This window comes from Eptatretus burgeri, chromosome 15 (genome assembly GCF_056783735.1).
Source record: "Eptatretus burgeri isolate ZD-2024b chromosome 15, Ebu_testis_v1, whole genome shotgun sequence".
NCBI lineage: Eukaryota > Metazoa > Chordata > Myxini > Myxiniformes > Myxinidae > Eptatretus > Eptatretus burgeri.
The window spans coordinates 22862270-22881752 of NC_140975.1; the positions used below are offsets into that span (position 1 = coordinate 22862270).

Below are 19483 nucleotides of genomic sequence, written 5' to 3' on the forward strand. Positions count from 1 at the left end.
TGGACAACCAGCTCTAGGAAGAGTCTGGGAAGTTCCATTCTCTTTCCATTTCCTAATGATGGAGCTTACTGTGCTCTTTGGAACTTTCAACACTCTTGAAATTGTTTTATATCCCTCACCAGATCTCTGCCTCCTCACGATTCTATCTCGGAGTTCTACGGACAGTTATTTGGACTTCATGGTAGTTTCTGCTCTAACATGCACTGTCAACTGTGGAACCTTATACAGAAAGGTGTGTTTCTATCTAAATCATATCTAATCAATTGAATTGGCCACAGGTGGACTCAAATGAAGTTGTCGAAACATCTCAAGGAATATCAAAGGAAATTGGATGCACCTGAGCTCAATTTGGAGTGTCATAGTAAAGGGGTTGAACAATTGATGCAAGATATTTCAGCTTTTCAATTTTAATTGATTTGTAAAAAAATTCTTAAAATATGTTTTCACCTTGTCATTATTGGGTATTTTGTGTATATCGGTGACAACAATAATTGAAATTTAATCCAATTTAAATTCAGGCTGTAATACAAGAAAATGTGACAAAATTTGAGGGGTGTGAATACTTTCTGAAGGCACTGTGATGTACACCATCACATAAAAGAACTCCAATTCTATGAACAACCACATTATCTGAATGCTTTTAGTGGTTATTAACTATTCATGGGCAATCGATTCCTTAGGGAAATGCCCAGGTAATTAAGCCCCATGCACCTGTGGTAGCACAAAATGGCTCTACTATTCAAGGTAAAGAGAATAAAACAATTTCGGAGTGATTATTTCCTTCTTTTTTTTTTAAAGTGTGGGACACTTGCCATGCACATAAATTATGTTGATGCCTTGTTTTCTCGATGATAAATTATATACTTGTACTTGTAAACATTTCTTTAAAGTTCAATTGTTCTCGCACATTGGTGTGATTTGATACCTCACATGTATGAAATTTGCACATTTCCAAAAGGTGTTTGATCCCAACTGTTTGAGATGACTGAGGTTCTACTTTTGTTTGTGGTGTACAGTATTCAATAAGCGCGTATAAAGGAAAGCAATGGTTAGCATATTACTCCAAGTCACTGGCAAACATGTTTGTTTTGTGAGATCATATGTTATCCATGATAATAATGAACAAAAATGACCATTACCAAACCCAACCCAATTCTCTCATTTATTTTCTCTTCATAGAACCAGTGTGGGACCGATGATGATCACAGCCATGGCATTGCTGGAGGGACACAGGCTCGAGCCCATCCACAAAGCATCGGGCGAGACTGGCCATCTGCTGAACGGCCCCTTAACTGGAAGGTGGTTGGCCTTAACGGGATTGAGAAAAATGATCGACCTTCAGGGCGTTCCATTGGTGGCGATGCAAGGTTTGCTTGTATGCTTTTATCCTCCAAATCCAAATCATTGTTGGTGATAATGGTGGTTGAACATACTTGTATAAGCCGAGTTGAGTTCAATAAGTAGTTTTCCTGGTCAGCAAGTTTTGCAGAAAACTACAAGGTTTTTCAAAAAGCTGTATTACCTTTGAATAATTTCCAACACACGTATTGGCTGTTGGAATCTTATGAAATTAAGTTTGTTTTTAAACCTTTTTTTTCCCCCAGAGTTGCTGTCCATGAAGAAAGCTCTGGTGCTGGACCACAGGCAGGGACGGGTCCATCAGGCAGTGTACCATTGAGTCCAGGTGTTAAACACATGCCCCTCTTAGGTCCAGTCAATATTATGGAAGTGTTGAGATGCAGAGTAAAATATAACACTGAAAGACGATTACTAATACCAAAAGTAAGTTAGTATTTCTTAAGTATTTCTTGGATTTATTTTGCTATCCTTATACCTGTATTGCTTTGAATACTTTTCTTTCAGATTAAAGTGTTGCCCTCCTATCGTCATTCTGAGGTGGCACTCCTCATCCATCATACAAACAACGTTGATTATTACCTATTGCCTAGTCTCTCACATCATCTTTTTCTTGGGCATCCTATTCACTAGGCAAGCGAGAAGGTGCTTCTCCGGAGGTGCCAAACCCCAGCAGTGGATTTGTCTCTGTGTGCGGAGCTGCCAGTGAAGACTGGGTCATAGTAGACCGGGATGGAGACCTGAGGGACTTCGTGGCTGAAGAACGGCGAAGTGGGAGTGGGAGAGCTGCAGGTCCTCTGAGTGAGGATGATGAGCCAGAAGTGCTTCAGGCGTTAGAAGAGGAGCATGGGAATGGTGTCACATCTGCCGAGGTGAACGTGGCTGCAAATACGGCTAATACAGCTATATCATCACATGCTGAGCCAGCACCTCCCATTCCTATATGGAAGCCACGTGGGTTAACTGAAAACCGTCCAGGGATTGATCGAAGTTGGACGACTGTGGGGTCTTTCTTTCGACGAGGAATGGAAAGAAATACAGACAGAACATCATGGTGGTCTCTGGGACAATCTGTGCAGGTAAGGGCAGCATGAAAACAAAAAGCTGGCAAGTAAGATTATTTTGTTATGGATGGCAAAGATCCCATGGAATATTTCCAAAAACATTTCCAACTAGAAGGGCACTCGGTAGAGCGCATACCTCCCCCACACAATGCCTGATCCACGAGAACATATCGGGCCCAATACATTTTTGAAATATCATGCTGTATATCGTGTTTGGCCCAATCTCTCAAAAGTGAAGAAACAATAAAAATTTTTAATAATTCTCGTATCCAGATCCAGATTTGGATCTTAACCACAATCGAATCAATCCATCCTTGGGTCATTCCGTGCCAACTCATCTAAGGGTCCCCAGGTCACCTCCTCAGATTTTGCTGGAAAAATTCTTAAATGTAGATCTATATGGCTCTACCCACCATGCAAAAGATTAGCTTTCAATTCCTCATAGTTTAAAAAATATCTATCTCAAGAGACCTTTGAAATTTGGCCCTAAAAATGCCAAATGTGAAAAACGCATTTTTTTCCAACTTCAGTGGGTTATAATTTTATAATGGACTCCTCTAGAAAGCTAATATTGCAAATATTTACTAATTGGCATCCAAATTTTTCAATTATGGCATCAGATCGCTTCTGGGATGCCTATTTCTCACACTATAGGAAGCTAAAAATGGCTTTTTGGCCAAAACGGGCTAAAATTAGGTGAAACTATAGGACCCCTCCTGAAAATATGGAACAACTTAGAATTTTTTCCTCATAACACAGTGATTATAGGGTCATTATCTATCCATAGATACGTTTTTGCTGGGATAATACAGTTAGGTGATGAATTATAAAAGTTTTAGCATAAGCCCTTGCCTCCGAGGGCTCTAAAATGGACCAATTTTGTCCCCTGGTTTGACCATGTGACTAGGGGTTTAGGATCTTCTTTTTTTTTCTAAAGATTGTCTCATATAAGATGTGTCTACTGACCGAATAATTTTATCTAATGCCCATGGCTTCATAGTAAAATAAATTTTACATCTTGTAAAACAGGTCTTGAACATGCTTAAAGTCACTGACGTCCACCAGATTTTATGTCAGGGGCCTCAACCACACAAAGAATGTCGAGTAATGGCACCCAGCATTGATCTTTCTTTTTTTCTGAAGGCCATGATAATGTGTTACCCCTTCCTTGCTTCATGAAGTTCACAAACACATCATTTTCATCATCATTTCTTGTGACAATGTTCCCAATGTACCATTTTCTGTCATAAACACAAGCAATATATTTCCCAGCCTGGTATAAATCCAGTTCAGTTAGGGTTGGGACGAATAACTGGGACAGATGAGCTTGTGTGGTTTCCGATCCTGTGCATACTGTTGATGATGCAGCATCAGAAGAAACCCTTCTCATCTCCAGACGTGTTGAGGAGATTGGCAGGAAACCATGTTGTGACCATGTACCAGCAATGGTTGTTGCTGCTCTGAAGCACTTCTCAAGGTCATACTCATTACAATAATTTATTTTTGAATAAAAAATGTACTTATAATTATTAATTTATGAGAAGAATAATCATAAGTTGTTACATAACCTCAGTTAATGCCCCCTGCATATTCACCATTTTTGGTCAGTGGCATTTTCAACTTCCTTCAGATAGAAACATAAGCATTTATCAGGCATTCTGATAACAGATCCTTAAATTTAATATGCCAGTTTATAAATATCTGCAGTATCACTTTGCAAGAGTGTTCAGTTTCAGATTTATATGCTCATGAATATGAAAAAAGTGAATTATAAAAAAAAACGTGCATGTAAATAAAATTTTATTTTAATATGAAGCCATGGGTGTTAGATAAAATTATTCGGTCAGTAGACACATCTTATATGAGGTAATCTTTAGAAAAAAAAAAATTAAGATCCTAAACCCATAGCCACATGGTCAAACCAGGGGACAAAATTGGTCCATTTTAGAGCCCTCGGAGGCAAGGGCTTATGGTAAAACTTTTATAATTCATCACCGAACTGTATTATCCCAACAAAAATGTGTATATGGATAGATAATGACCCTATAATCATTGTGTTATGAGGAAAAATTCTAAGTTGTTCCATATTTTCAGGAGGGCTACTATAGTTTCACCTTATTTTAGCTCGTTTTGGCCCAAAAACAATTTTTAGCTTCCTATAGAGTGAGAAATATGCATCCCAGAGGCTATCTGATGCCATAATTGAAAAACTTGGATGCCAGTTAGTAAATATTAGCAATATTAACTTTCTAGAGGAGTCCACTATATAATTATAAGCCCCTGAAGTTGAAAATAAAATGCGTTTTTCACATTTGGCATTTTTAGGGCTAAATTTCAAAGGTCTCTTGAGATAGATATTTTTTAAACTATGAGGAATTGAAAGCTAATCTTTTGCATGGTGGGTAGAGCCATATAGATCTACATTTAAGAATTTTTCCAGCAAAATCTGAGGAGGTGACCTGGGAAAATTTAGGTGAGTTGGTACGGAATGACCCCCTTGTCACACACCTAACTAGTCCACAAAGTTTCATCCGAATCTGTCTACAACTTTTGAGATATCATGCTATATATCAGTTTAGCCCTATCTCCCAACGGTGAAGAATCACTTCAAAATTTATCACAGGATCCGGATCCAGGTCTTCACCAAAATCTAATCAGTTTGTCCTTATCACACCCAACCTGTCCACCAAATTTCATCCAAAACCATCTACAACTTTTTGAGATATCCTGCACACAAACAGACAAACAAGAATAACACTGTGCAGAGCACGATGCTTGCAAAATCCACCCCTCTACAAAGGTTGCCATGGTAACATCAAATTGTCCATTTCATGATGATTGACATTTGCTTTGATTGAGATTGTCAATTTTAATCGGATAAAAATTGATTATTTTTCAGATTGAAATTGATGATTTTAGAAGTTTGACCTTGAGTTGACCTTCGACCTTTTGACCTCAAAATAGTTGTTATCCCCATCAATTATTGCACTATGCAATTGCTATTTAATTTTAATGTCAATCAGTGGAAAAATGAGGATTTTTAGAAAGTTTTCCTCAAGATGACCTTTGACCTTTGACCTCAAAATCAATAGGCTTCTCAGTTGAAACTATCTCTTCAACTTGGTAACGTTTCATGATGATCACTTTCGAATTGTGACCTGTTGGCAAGTGACAAAGAAACAAAAAAAAACAAGAAAAGACGTCGTACAGAGCACGAAACTTGCAAAATCCATAAAACAAATTTGATCTCAACAATTTGAATTCAATGATCAAATATGCAACTCCTCTTCAAATTTCAAATCAATCAGATAAAAATTAACAATTTTAGAAATTCGGCCTATGTTGACCTTTTGGCCTATGTTGACCTCAAAAAAATTGGGGTTGAATTCAATGACCTGATATGCAAATCATCTTCAAATTTCAAGTCAATGGGATGAAAATTGAGGCTTTTAGAAATACCACCTGAGTTGTTGACCTTGGGCTTATGTTGACCTTTTTATCAATGTAGACCTCAAAAATAATTGGCCGGTTTAATTCAGTGACCTGAAATATATATCCTCTTCAAATTTCTAGTGTACCTGATGAAATTGAGGATTTTTGAAATTTGACAAAGTTATTGCCGATGTTGAACTTTTGACTTTTTGACCTCAAAAACAATAGGCTTCTTGCTTATGACATGGTAGAGTTTGTGGTGAAGTTTCGTGAAGATCGGTTTCAAATTGTGACCTGTAGGTGATTGACAAACAGACAAATGGAGAGAATAGCAAAATCGACTGACCAATATACTTGGAAAATCTTCGATTTTGGAAGTAACAAAAAAAAAAACAGACAAAAAGGGGTGAAAACATAACCTCCTTCCACCTTCGGTGGCAGAGGTAATAAGACCTTCAGGCAAACAGGAATTTGTTGTACAATATTGCTTGCTTTTAATTTAATTCACCATCGTCAAAAGAATATCTCTTCAGGTAGAGTGAGCCAATTAAATAGACCAGCTGATTAAATGAAAAAAATAAAGATATTGTAATTATTTATTATCTTCCACAGTCATCACCTGTATGCCAGTGGTATTTTTTTATCTGGCACTTGGTCAGTCTGTTAAGAATGTTATAAAATATTGTTTTCATGTACAAAACCATAAATTAATGAGCATGTGTAAATGTTAATTCCCCACATTTTGCAGAAGACGGAAAGCAGGGGTCCTCTACGTATGTCCTGCAGCCTGGAGTTCACGTCCCATAGCTCAACAGAAAGAGCTCAAAAATCTCCACAAGCTAGAAGTCCTGATAGTTCTGCAAAAATACCTCAATCACTTCATCTAAAACCTGAATTGGATGACATGAACCTGCAGCATGACAGAAGCCCAAAAAGCTCTCATACTCCTCCCCCTGCTATAGACAAACATCCAGAATCGGAGAGCCGGCGGGAAGTGATAAAGCCCCGTGACCTATTACGCTCAGCTGTGCAGGCAGAGGACCAAGAAAAGTTCCGCTCATCAACCATTAAAGCAGAAGTTGAGGATGAGGAAGGTACTCGGACATTAGTGATGTTCTCACCAGGTGATGTGCGAGCAAAATCTATTGCAGCATTGGACTCAACAGCACATGACCATGAGGTGGGGTCTGCAGCAGCCACACCACCAAACATGGACAGACAATGGGTTTGCTCTGTGTCAGGTGAACTTGGAGAGCGCCAGGGCCCAAGATCAGAGCAGGGATCACCACTAGCATGCGATGATGATCGAAAGGCAAGTATATCACCATCAGTATCACGATCGAGCAGAGCATACAGTCCCGTTGCTGAAAGATTGCACCGTGGAATCAATGGCCAAGTTGCTGGCCAGATTTTCACTCCAGAAACCTTGCTTAAGACTGAATGTGCCATGTCAGTTGAAGAGCTAAAAGATGATGACTTGCAAAAAGACAGACATGGAATGCTGCTGCAAGGTGAAGCGGGTATCGCTGCAAGATCACCTGGATCTTCTTCTTCCCAAGGAATCAAGAGGAGCCACATCCCTGTGCCAGTGTCAACCACCCAGCTATCCACACCCCCATCCTGCAAGGACAAACTTTTCCAACGGAGGTTGCACCCAGTGGATCTATCTCGTCTCCTTGCAGTTAAAAGACCAGGTCCATATCGTGCGGTGTTGCTTCCGAGTGGCCCACAGCCAATTGATGATGGTGACAGAGTTGATGATGAGTCACAGCTAACGAGCCACGAGGCCCGTGACTCAGAAGGTCAGAGTGAGTGGAGCAAAAGCAAAAGCCCCCCACGTTCCCCAACGTGGAAGAGCAAGATTCCTCGCCCAGTCGCAGCGCAGCCTGGAACGAGTCCTGAAACGCTTCAACTTTCCCCCTCTCACACATTCAACATGCCAGGGGGAGAAGCCAGGTATGGTTTTTGATGCTCATACCATAAGATAGGCAGTCTTGTATTTCCCAAAATACTGAAAGAGCTGCAAAATTAATATTCCCAATCTGAATTATTGCTTCATTAGAAAATAGGAGCAATGCTCCTATGCTCCCCTGGTCGAACCAGGGAGCCACTGGTAGGCATGGCTTGCCCATAAGAAATGTCAATTAGCTAATGGTTTGAGCAAACTTGTGAAAACACCATGTGGAGATGACTCATAACAAGTTACATCTAAATCAGGTGAATACTTTTTGACGAGATGTCAAAACTAGCGATCCTGGATCTATAATGACCATAGGCCTTTAAGTTGACCTACTTATGCAATTTTTTGATGGGATTTGCAAGGCATCAGAAGGCTTTGATCCTCAGAAGTTCTATAAAGTTTGGTGAAAATAGGACTTTTAGTTTCAGCATCATGGGTGATGAAGGTTGTGATCAAGTTTCATCGAAATCTTAAGTGTAGTTTCGGAGAAGAAAGCAAATACCTATTTTGGGGGGGTCAAACCTGGACCCACTTTGACTCCTGTTAAACCTCCCAGACCCTGTTTTTTAGGGGGTTTTTTGCCATGAACCAACTTTGCTACATCATAGGTGATGAAGGTTGTGGTCAAGTTTCATCGAACTTGTGTGTGTAGTTTTGGAGAAGATCTAAGTGTTTACATACTGACTGACTGACGAACACCACGTAATGCTAATACCTCATCTGCTAAAACCTCACTATGTTCCAGGTGAGCTAAAAATCGCCCCTCTACAAATTCATTAGAAAGGGGGTGAGGTTGGTTGGGTGGGTGGGAGAAGGTAGTGTTAATTTAAGAGAAAACTGAAAAGAAGCAAATATAATTATTCGTGCAAGAGAGGGAGAGAAGAATCACTCGGAGATGTCACACACAGTAATTAAAAGAGAAGTCTGACAATAACTGGAAGGGTTGAGGGCAAGTAGTATACGCACACACACACACACACACACACACACACACACACACACACACAAACACACACACACACACACACACAAACACACACACACACACACACACACACACACACACACACACACACACACCTCTTTTTTTCTACCTTATTATTTTCAAGCTCTACATCCTTGTCCTATTCTCTCCTAGTCGTGACACAAAGATGCTTTGCAACTTCTCTGTGGCCTCCTTTATATCTTGAAAACCTCTTTCATTACATTATCTTTGCTATCATACAAAAAGATCTGTTTTTCTCGAATCTTGCCTCTGAAACTCTGTTGACTGCTTGCATGCTTTCTCTATAATCATTTGTAAATCTTTTTTCTTTCCCCCCCAGATTTCCCTCCTGCAGAATCTCCTCATTAATAAAGTAAACGCATTAATAACTTTAACAGCACTCGTACAGTGAATACCTCTGCCAGGCTGAACATTTTACGTTTTGGATCCCACTGATAGGCCAGATCTGCATCCGACCTTACACCAAAATCTATTCGGCTGTTTGTCACCAACCCAACTCATCCAACAAGTTTTCTTAACTCATCCACAATGTTTTGAGATATCGTGCTAAATATAGTTTTTGGCCCCATCTCTCAATGGTGTGGAATCATTAATTAAAATTCTCATGTCCGGATCTTCACTAAAATCTAATCAATTCATCCTTTTCACACACCCGACCTGCCCACCAAGTTTCGTCCGAATCCGTCCATAACTTTCTGAGATATCGTGCTCACATACAAACAAAAAGGGGGGAAAACAAAACAATTAAGTGCTTTTCATTACGAACTGGCACAAACTGCTGGACAATCAGTCCATTACAACACGTTAAAGTTTATAAGTGGCTTTGCAAAAAGACGAGATTTCAGTAAAATTGCCTTCATTGGATGTCCAAAGCTGTAAGGCATACTTTGGAAAAAAAATCCCTGATTACCAACTGTTTTCATGTTGATTCTTCATATTGTTGAAAGGTATAGTTTGCTGAGCATAGTTTGGTATAGCTGAAAGGTGTAGCTTTTCAGTTTGCTGAGAATAGTTTGAGGGAGTGAATCCTTGGACACCAGATCATCCATGTGTGTGGGAGCCAATCGATGCAATATCTTATATATATTTATTAAAACCTTATGATCATTACAATAGGAGATTGGAAGCCTGCAAACTTACTCAAAAATTATATATTTCTGTGCTTATATAATTTGAGAACATGATACGATGTTTCTTTGCAGGGTTCTACCATCTCACAGCAGCCCAATGTCATCTCCTCGGAGCACACAGACGTCCCAGAAAAGTTTGGCTGCCATATCCAGAGGACGTACATCTCCAAGGAGCATTTCGTTGTCGCGTATGGCTCGTACAGCATCATCCCCTTGCCAGCAGAGGGACAGTGAAGCTCGCCACTCGAGTCCAAGTGGATCCTCTCAATTGATTCCCTCCTCGTCCATGGCACTAACTCGGTGCTACGCATTCAGTGCACTTGTGTCACCTCATCGTCGACAGTCTTTGGCTCACGTAGCACACTTTCTATCTCCAAAGCGAAGCCTGTCTGTGAGGCAGGAACCACGTTTCAGTGTGGCACCACTCACATCAGCTTCTGCATTTGTCACTCAATCAGTGGGACAGTCGTCGGGTATTTCTGTATCTGGACTCGTATCGCCACACAGGTTGTGCCAGGGTTGGAGCCAAGACCTCACACGACGGGGTCGTGAACCCACCAACCCGCATCGCGCTGCAACACTCTCGGCATTTGGCTCCCCAAGGAGCGGCGTCCGAAGCGGCCACTGCGGAAGGCATTACAGATAGGAGGGGAAGATTGATACCACCTAGCTCTTAATCAGTACGCCCCAAACTTAATAAGTACGCCCCAAAAACAACAAATGCCACTGCATTGTACACAGTATTGAGCATGTGGCAATTTCAATTTCCCAGAAGTCTTGAGACAGTTTTGTTGCCTGTGTTTGAAAGTTTTATTTTTTATTTTAAGTAAGGAATCTTCCTATGAGAAAATCAATGCTAATCATGGTCAGTACCCCCACAGTCTTTCGAAGGAGTCTGGAAAAAAACACTCGATGGTTGTGAAAGTGACGCTTTGACCCATTTATCATATAGCAATCGAGTTTTGCTTTTAATTGCTGCGGTAGTGCTTTCGCATATTGCTCACTGTATAGTACTGTATGTTTTGGCTACTAGTATCATATTCTATATCTACAAAAGGCAAGATTTGAAGTATTGGCAGTATATCAACCAAACCCATGCTTCCCATTTTCATCCCTTAATTTGTTTTGGACATGATTAATAAACAGCCCAACATAGGTGATATGGCAGGGAGGGTGTCAAAATAACACATATTTATTGCAACAGCTAATATGTTTAATTAATAATGACAAACATATTATAAATGGCATTTTTGAAAACATGTACTGTATCCTACTTTGCAGGACACTGATACAAATTGAAGGAAATTGCATCAATCGGTTTCATGAAAAAATGCCTCCAACAACATTCTGTTTTTTTGAGATGGTTTTCGTGAGGGATTCAGTGCACTTATGGTTTGCTGAGCATAGTGTGAGGCAGTGAATACTAGGAGACCAGATCATTCAAGTGTGTGGGAGCCAATCTGTGCAATATCTTTTAAATATTTATTAAAACCTTATGATCACTACAATAGGAGATTGGAGCCTGCAAAGTTGATTCAAGAATGATATTTTTCTGTGCTTATTCGCCCATCTATTCCCATAAGGGGTTTATATACAAGCAGCACCTCTGTTTGGAATGGTGGCTCCCCCTCCCTTCCACCCCATCCTAAGGTAAAGGTACCCCAGTTTTCAGCACTCTTGCAACAAATCCTGATGTGGCACACGAGTTCACGGTCACCATACCAGTTAAGAGGTGCAACTTGTGTATAATCTCTCAGGAACAGCCTAACATTTGGAAATGGAATCTATGGTCAGTCAGCCAGAAATATATTTGTGGATTAATTTGAGACCCCTTTACATTGAAATGGGATGCATCTCAGGGTCTTGTTCTTATGTGTTAAAGCTCGATGTTAGCATGCCTTTGTATGGGCACATGTGATTAAATTGAATTAATATCCAATTTTTTATTTATTTGGAAAGGTGCATTGAGGGCAAGTTTGTGCTGCTATTTTTTTAAAATTACATCACATAATTTTTGTACATATGTATTTATGGACATATTTATTTTGTGGATTTTCTAATAATGCAGCAATTTGATTGTTTAATTATTTGTTTCAATTCAATGTACGAACTCAATAATTTATGAAACTATTTTTCTGATAATTATTTATGAATTATTTATTTTACCAACTCCTCCAAACCGAGTGTCTGTACCATGTGTATGCTGTGGAATTGTAAGAAAAGCCTTTTATTTCCCCTACAGGATTTTCAAAGTAACAGTATAAAGGTCAGTGATGTGAGAAGTGTTGTGAATTTTGAGAAAAGATGCAAAAACATTGATCAAATGTCATATGCCTATGGTTAGTGGTGAGTAATATGAGGGGTGATTAAGAAGTCATATATTTATTACGTAAGCAAATGTAGCGATTTCCACCCCCCACACTTCGTATGCATCATGCATTCCCCTTCCCCTTCCACCGCAGTTTCCTCAATCTCAACTCAAAGGATAGCACAGGGATAACGCATTAGAATCTGAATGATATACTGTTCAGTGCATTCAGAAAGTATTCACACCATTTTATTTATTTATTTGCATTTTCTTGTTTTACAGCCTGAATAAAAAATACATTAAATTAAAAAAAAAATTGTCACTGATCGACACGAAATACCCCAAAATGACAAAGTAAAAACATGTTTTCAGAAAGTTTTACAAATTAATTAAAAGTGAAAAGCTGAATTGTCTTGTGTCAATAAGTATTCAACCCCCTGAGTCAATACTTTGTAAAAACGACTTTGGCAGCGATTACAGCTTCGAGTCTTCTTTGGTATGTCTGTATCAGCTTTGCTCATCTGGATTTAGGGGATTTTCTCCCATTCTTTCTTGCAGATTTTCTCAAGAGACGTGTCCTTCTGGCAGGTTCTACCATCTCAGCCAAGAAACTCTGTAGTTCTGTCAGAGTGGTCATTGGATTCTTGGTCACCTCTCTGACCAAGGTCATTCTTACCCGGTTGCTCAATTTGGTGGGACAGCCAGGTCTAGGAAGAGTGTGGGTAGTTCCATATTGTTTCCATTTCCTAATGATGGAGCTCATTGTGCTCTTGGGAACTTTCAACACTCTAGAAATTGTTTTATACCCTTCCCCAGATCTATGCCTCCTCACAATTCTATCTTGAGGTTCTACGGACAGCCCCTTGGACTTCATGGCAGAGTTTCTGCTCTGACACGCTGTCAACTGTGGAACCTTATATAGCAAGGTGTGTTTCTTTCTAAATCATGTCCAATCAATTGAATTGGCCACAGGTGGACTACTATCAAGTTGTGGAGAAATTTCAAGGATGATCAAAGGAAATTGGATGCACCTGAGCTCAATTTGAAGTGTTTTAGCAAAAGGGTTGAATACTTATTGGCTTGAAACATTTCATATTTTCATTTTTAATTAATTTGTAAAAATATGGTAAAAAAATAATAATAAAAAAAGTGACAAAATAATTTTTTTCAGTGACACAAACAATCTCAATTGAATCCGTTTTAAATTCACGCTGTAACAGAATAAAATATGAAAAAGTCAAGGGGTGTGAATACTTTCTGAAGGCACTGTAAGCTGGATTTGATCGCTGACACACATATAAACTCCTATTCTGGTACTTCACAGACTGGGCTTGCATCATCGAGTATGCTGTTGTTTAGAAGGGACATCCTTCAGAAGTATTTGCTTGCAAACTTTAAATACCACACATTACTTTTCATAAAGAGAAGGTGGGTGTATATCGGTACCCTGACCAAAATTCTATATTCCCACATTGGTGACACGTTACTGGCAGGGTGACCACTGCATCAGTGGCACAGCCAAGACATTCAAAATGATCAAAAACCACAGCCAGGTGCTACAATTCTCACAAACTTCTTTCTCTTTTGTCAGCACACTTCTCAAACCTCCTAACATACTAATACACTCCTATAACCTCCTTCCTTCCTTTCCTTTTCTCATTATTTATTTTCTTAATTGAGCACCCCTTTCCTTACACATTCTCCCCACTCCCTCGTACATAATAAAGAGAGTACTTGGCCTGGCATATATGAAGAAAGATAAAATGAACCTGGTTATAAAAAAAATTGAAAATTGATGTAAAAAAATTGTTTCAAGAAAATCAGCCCTTTTTATGACAATCTGAACAATATAGAGAAATAAATTTCATTTCTTTCATTCCTTTCATTTCAGGTGAATTCGATTTTTAATGCCAGGCCACTGACTTACTGATCGCTCCTTGTAATTAATCTACAAACAGTGAAATTCTAATCTGTAGCTTGCTGGAAGGCACGTATATCTCACTTATTGTAAATGTTTTGTGTTTAATCTGAGCACAGCATACTTTATGCATTAGCAAGGTATCCCTCAAAGCACCACCGTGCTCTCCATGCAGTCATATCTCGTAATAAATTTGCAGTCTTTTTGCCCACAAGTGCAAAGTTATCGAAATCTTGTACATTATTTTATTTTAATACGCAATAAACTTTGCATGCAAATTCTTTCACGTTAAATTTCAGTCTTGCTTACCTCCACCACTGAAGGTGGACGGAGGTTGTTTTCACCCCTGTTTGTTTGTGAGCAGGATATCTCAAAAGGTTATAGACCGATTCAAGCAAAACTTGGTGTGCAGTTTGGGTGTGTGAGCAGGACGAATTGATTGGATTTTTGTGAAGATCCGGAGACTACATTTTTTTCAGTGATTCTTCACCATTGAGAGATTGGTGCCCAAAACGATATGTAGCAGGCTGTCTCAAAACGTTGTGTATGGATTCGCACAAAACTTGGTGAATGAGTTGGGTGGGTGACGAGAACAAGCTCAATAGATTTTGGTTCAGGTCCAGATGCAGATCCGGTCTATCAGTGGGACACAAAACGGAACGGTTCAGCCTGGCGGGGTATGCTCTCTATCGAGTGTCATTCTAGTGTAATTTAGTCTTTTGCCTTTTTGGGCTGAGCTTGAAAATCAGGTCCATGGTACACTGGTTGGTTGCACTTAATACTTTGCGATAGTCTGGACTGTATTAAAAGGATTGTTTAATGGATTAACCAGGAAACATTGTTTTACGTTAACATTTAATCCATGAGCAAACACATACAGTAGTTGGCCAATTCTTGGTAATAATTTACTTTCAGGTTTAAATAAATAAATAAAAAAAAACTTCAATTGGTGGAGTGTTCATTCATAGCTGACCAATAAATAGTTTAAGATTAGGGGACCAGTTTATGAATAATCTTCCGTAATAAATCACTTACCTTACTTTTGAGATGAAGAAAGCCATATAATTTCGTCCAACAATGGCGTTCTTAAAATTGCTCAAAACTGTCGGAGATTCTGGCCGTTTTCAGCTCTTACACGCAATTTTAATGTGCATTCCTTTGCTGGTAGTTCCCTCTCATCATTTAATACAGAACTTCACTGCTGCAACTCCTCGACACCATTGTCAGATACTGCGGCTGGAGAACGCGTCGCACGAGGCTCGGCAGGACTCCCCATGGAACCTGAGCAAGGAGAACCTCCTGAGAGTCGCCATTCCCTGGGAACATGACTCTCTGAGCAAATGCAGCCGCTATGTCCAACCGCAGTGGCAGCTGATGCTTAATGACTCCGCAGATGTGTCGGACCACGTACAGATTGAGGGCTGTGTCGATGGATGGGAGTTCGATTCTAGCGAGTTTTCGTCCACCATTGTTACCGAGGTGAAAGTATCTGGTTTCCCTAAATTAGTCTGCTGTGGACGCTTGGGCATGTATTCGTTCCTGGGGTAAATTATATTGTAACACATTCATACTTATCAGTGGAATTCGAATAAATAAATGTTTCCTAAAAAAATATATATATATATATTCCACATAAAAGCACCAAAGTTCAGTTGTCATATTCCATTTCTTTTCTCATTTGTATTTTGATTTCCATGAATACTTCACATCTTGGTGCCTTTTACTGAAACTGTTGTACCTTTCATCATGGCAGTGTTACATCTTTCAAACTGCAGACAATGGACATAGTACATCTCGACTTGCAGAAGGCATTTGATAATTTCATCGCAGAAGCAGAATTTGATAATTTGATAATGCAGAAGGCATTTGACATTTGATAACCACATAGGAGATTGTTAGCTACGGTGATAGGGTTTGTGGAGTGGCTGGTCAGGTAGCTAACTGGATTGGAAGTAGTGTATGCGGAGGTTTACAAACCTCAGTATTTATGCAATTTTGAATTATATGCATTTTTGTTGCACACACTGGAGGTGTATAGGCTCAGTTATTGGTTTGTACACCGACTGGAAGTGAAAAATTAATAAAATAGGACCACTTGGACCTGCAGCTTATCTGGGCCCTGGCCTAATGTTGCAACCCAAATTTGGTAGCATTCTGACAGGTGGGTCTGGAGAAGAAGATTTTTGAAGGAATTTATGCGATTTTTCACATAACTGATCAAGTCGGCCATTTTGACACTTCCGGTCACGTGATCGGTAACCCTGCAATTTAACATCCCCACCCTGGTCTAAAGTTGGAACCCAAATTTGATAGCATACTCACGTGTGTCTGGAGAAGATTTTTGAAGGAATTTACGCGACCGCCATTTTGACACTTCCAGTCATGTGATCAGCATGGCCTCTGCAATTTATCATCAGGCCCTGATCATAATGACTGCTAGATCAGGCCTGACCTAACTTTGTCAGTTTGTCAAGTCAGTCCAGAGCAGATCTGTGACTTGCTACAGGTATCATATAAACATGTATGAACCTGTTTCATGATCAGGTTGTCAGGGACTAAACCGTCTCCCCAACCAGGTATTCTGGTGAGGAGGGTGTATTAATATGGATACCCAGCAGGATTAAAAACAAAACCTGTCAAAGGGTGGAGGAGCTCCTTGTGAGCCAACGGCCATCCATATCGAGTGCCCAACTGTGTCTGCAGACAACCTCCTGCAGTTGAGTTACTTTGAATTATGAGGTTGGTGGCAGGATTTGCACTATGGCTACCGTAAAACCTCTCAATCCACAAAACATACCAAAAGCAAAAATATATCTGAAAACCCATTCCGTGGGAGTACCTCCTGTGTAACTGCCCTCCGCAGGGCAGCTCACCGGATGACGGGATTGGGGCAAAGCCTGCGGGACCCCAACTCTTTGATAACAGGAGGAAAACCACGGGGTAACCTTCCCGGATCAGATTGTGGTAGTGTGTGTGCTAAGGGGTGGTGCTGAGCTGTCGTCCACCAGACAGTGGTCTCCTTGGGTTAACCTGAGGCGGTCCCTTCAGGTGGGTGCCTGGAATGTCTTATCCTAAGAGAGGATGATCACCTGTCTCTGTTATCATCTGAGTTCAAGCGTTTGAACATCGGTATTGCAGCACTCTCTGAGGTTCGGAGACCAGATTGCGACGAGATCATGGTTGGTGGTTACACCTGATGGTTACCATGCCAAAGGAGTTGCTGTAGCTGTGCCCAATAAGCTGACTCCAATGATAATTGACGTAACACCGGTCAATGAGCGTATGATGAGACAAAGGATTCATCACTCCTTGGGTGTCATTTTCCTGGTCTCTGTATATGCTCAGACTGAGGCGAGTGATTTCGCTGTGTCGGATGCATTCGATGCCACGCTCGAGTCTGTGGTTGATCAGTGCCCCAGGCGAGATAATCTTATAGTCTTGGGGATTTCAATTCATCGACTGGAACTGATAGGGATGGTTTTAAAGGCAGGTGTTGGTCCCCTTGGGTCAGGAACTGTGAACCAGAATAGCACTAAGTTCCTTAACTTTGCAAGAAGTCATGGACTTAGGGTGGCTGGTTCAAGGTTTCAGTGCCCACAAGCTCATCGCTGGACTTGGTATTCCAACGCTGGCGGTGTGGCAAAGGAGATTGACCATGTCCTCGTTGATGGTCACTGGAGGATGATCCAGAATGGCAGGGTCTACCAGAGTGCTCAGTTCCTCAATACTAACCACCGGCTTGTTGAAGCAACTCTGAAGTTGCACCTTAAATCCAGGAGAATGGTACCATCCCAGCCTAGGCTGGATGTTGGCAAGCTCGGCCTGCTGCTCGGCCGGTTACTGTTACCGGTGATGGCCTGCTCGGCCGGTTACTTTGAGCCCCTGGACCAGGCTGATCCTCCAGTTGTCGAGTTTTATGACGGGGGTGTTACGTTCACTATTGCTGACCCTTCAATCAACTGTCAACCACCTTCTTTTGTGGAAACACAGGCTCCGATGAACCAGTTGAAATGATGTAAAGCTACTGGGATCTATTGCATCCATGCTGAACTTCTCAAGGTTTGTGGAAATGCTGTACTCAGGTCGTTGCATGCAGTTCTGTGCTCTGCCTGGAATACAGGCATCATCTCAACTGACTGGAAGAGCCTTGTTGTCCCTCTCTGGAAAGGGAAGGGTGATCACCAAGACTGCAACAACTACCGAGAGGTGATGCTGCTCTCAATGCCGGGCAAGGTGTTTGTTTGGATAATCCTTGATGGGGTTTGCCACCATCTCCTTGAGTCCCTGCACCAAGAGCAGCCAGGCTTCACAGCAAAAATTTCGACGATTGACCGTGTCCTTGCTCTTCGTGCCTTCACCGAACGCAGATGAGAGTTTCGGCAGGGGCTGCTTACAGCCTATGCTGATCTCTATAAAGCATTCAATTCAGTGAATCGGGATGCCCTCTGGAGGATTATTGGTCGTCGTGGGGTGCCACCAAAACTGATCGATCTGATGTCTGAACTATACTCTGGTACTGAGAGTGCTGTGAGATGTGGTGGTACCATCTCTGACTTATTTCCAGTTGTTACTCGAGTTGTTACTGTGTACTGGCCCCCTCACTTTGCAGCACTTGCATGGACTGGATTCTGGGGAGGATGTCAGACAGATCAAGGTGTGGTGCATCATTTGGGAATGTCAAGATCTCTGACCTTGATTTTGCAGATGATGCAGTCATCTTTGCGGAGACTCTGAATATCCTTTCGGGGGCCCTTGAGGTGCTTCATGAGGAATCAGAGCCACTAGGATGATGTGCTTCTTGGGTCAAATCTAAGATCCAGATTTTCAATGACAGCTTGGATGCTGCTATCTTGTCTGTATCTGTTTGCGGCAAGGATGTTGAGGTCACAGAGTGATTCACTTACCTTGGCAGTGATATTCATGTCTCTGCTGGCTGTGAGCCAGAGGTCAAAAGACATCTGGGTCGGGCCTGAGGAGTCATGGATTCACTGCATCATGGGATTCACTGCCGGTACCTGTGCATGAGGATGAAAGTCCGAGTCTTTCCGAAATGAAAGTCAAACACAGGGAAGAAATAGGTCATTGGTGCTTCCAGTCTTGCTCTATTGATGTGGGACTTGGACTCCGACCAGGGATCTGAGACGGCGACTTAATTCCTTTGATACCATGTCTCTTCGTAGAATCCTTGACTGTCACTGGTCGGATTTTGTGTCCAACGAGCATTTGCTCAGAGAGACTCAAATGAGATTTGTTGCCTGCATAGTCCGTGAGCATCAGCTGTGACTGTATGGACATGTGGCTCGTTTTGC

The 19483-nt window shown here is 41.0% G+C and overlaps 2 protein-coding genes across 2 annotated transcripts in view; both read left to right on the forward strand.

Annotated features, from left to right (window-relative positions):
* LOC147011730 (uncharacterized) overlaps nt 1-14632 on the forward strand; it is a 104505-nt gene extending 89873 nt beyond the window's left edge. The window contains exons 12-16 of the mRNA XM_085856286.1: nt 1180-1367; nt 1605-1684; nt 1990-2435; nt 6601-7808; nt 10021-14632. Of these exons, the coding sequence (XP_085712412.1) occupies nt 1180-1367; nt 1605-1684; nt 1990-2435; nt 6601-7808; nt 10021-10594 (2496 nt within the window). The 3' untranslated portion in view covers nt 10595-14632. The remainder of the gene's footprint in view (nt 1-1179; nt 1368-1604; nt 1685-1989; nt 2436-6600; nt 7809-10020) is intronic.
* Nucleotides 14633-15194: 562 nt separating this feature from the next.
* LOC147011731 (solute carrier family 22 member 6-B-like) overlaps nt 15195-19483 on the forward strand; it is a 30551-nt gene continuing 26262 nt past the window's right edge. The window contains exon 1 of the mRNA XM_085857319.1: nt 15195-15653. Within this exon, the coding sequence (XP_085713445.1) occupies nt 15252-15653 (402 nt within the window). The 5' untranslated portion in view covers nt 15195-15251. The remainder of the gene's footprint in view (nt 15654-19483) is intronic.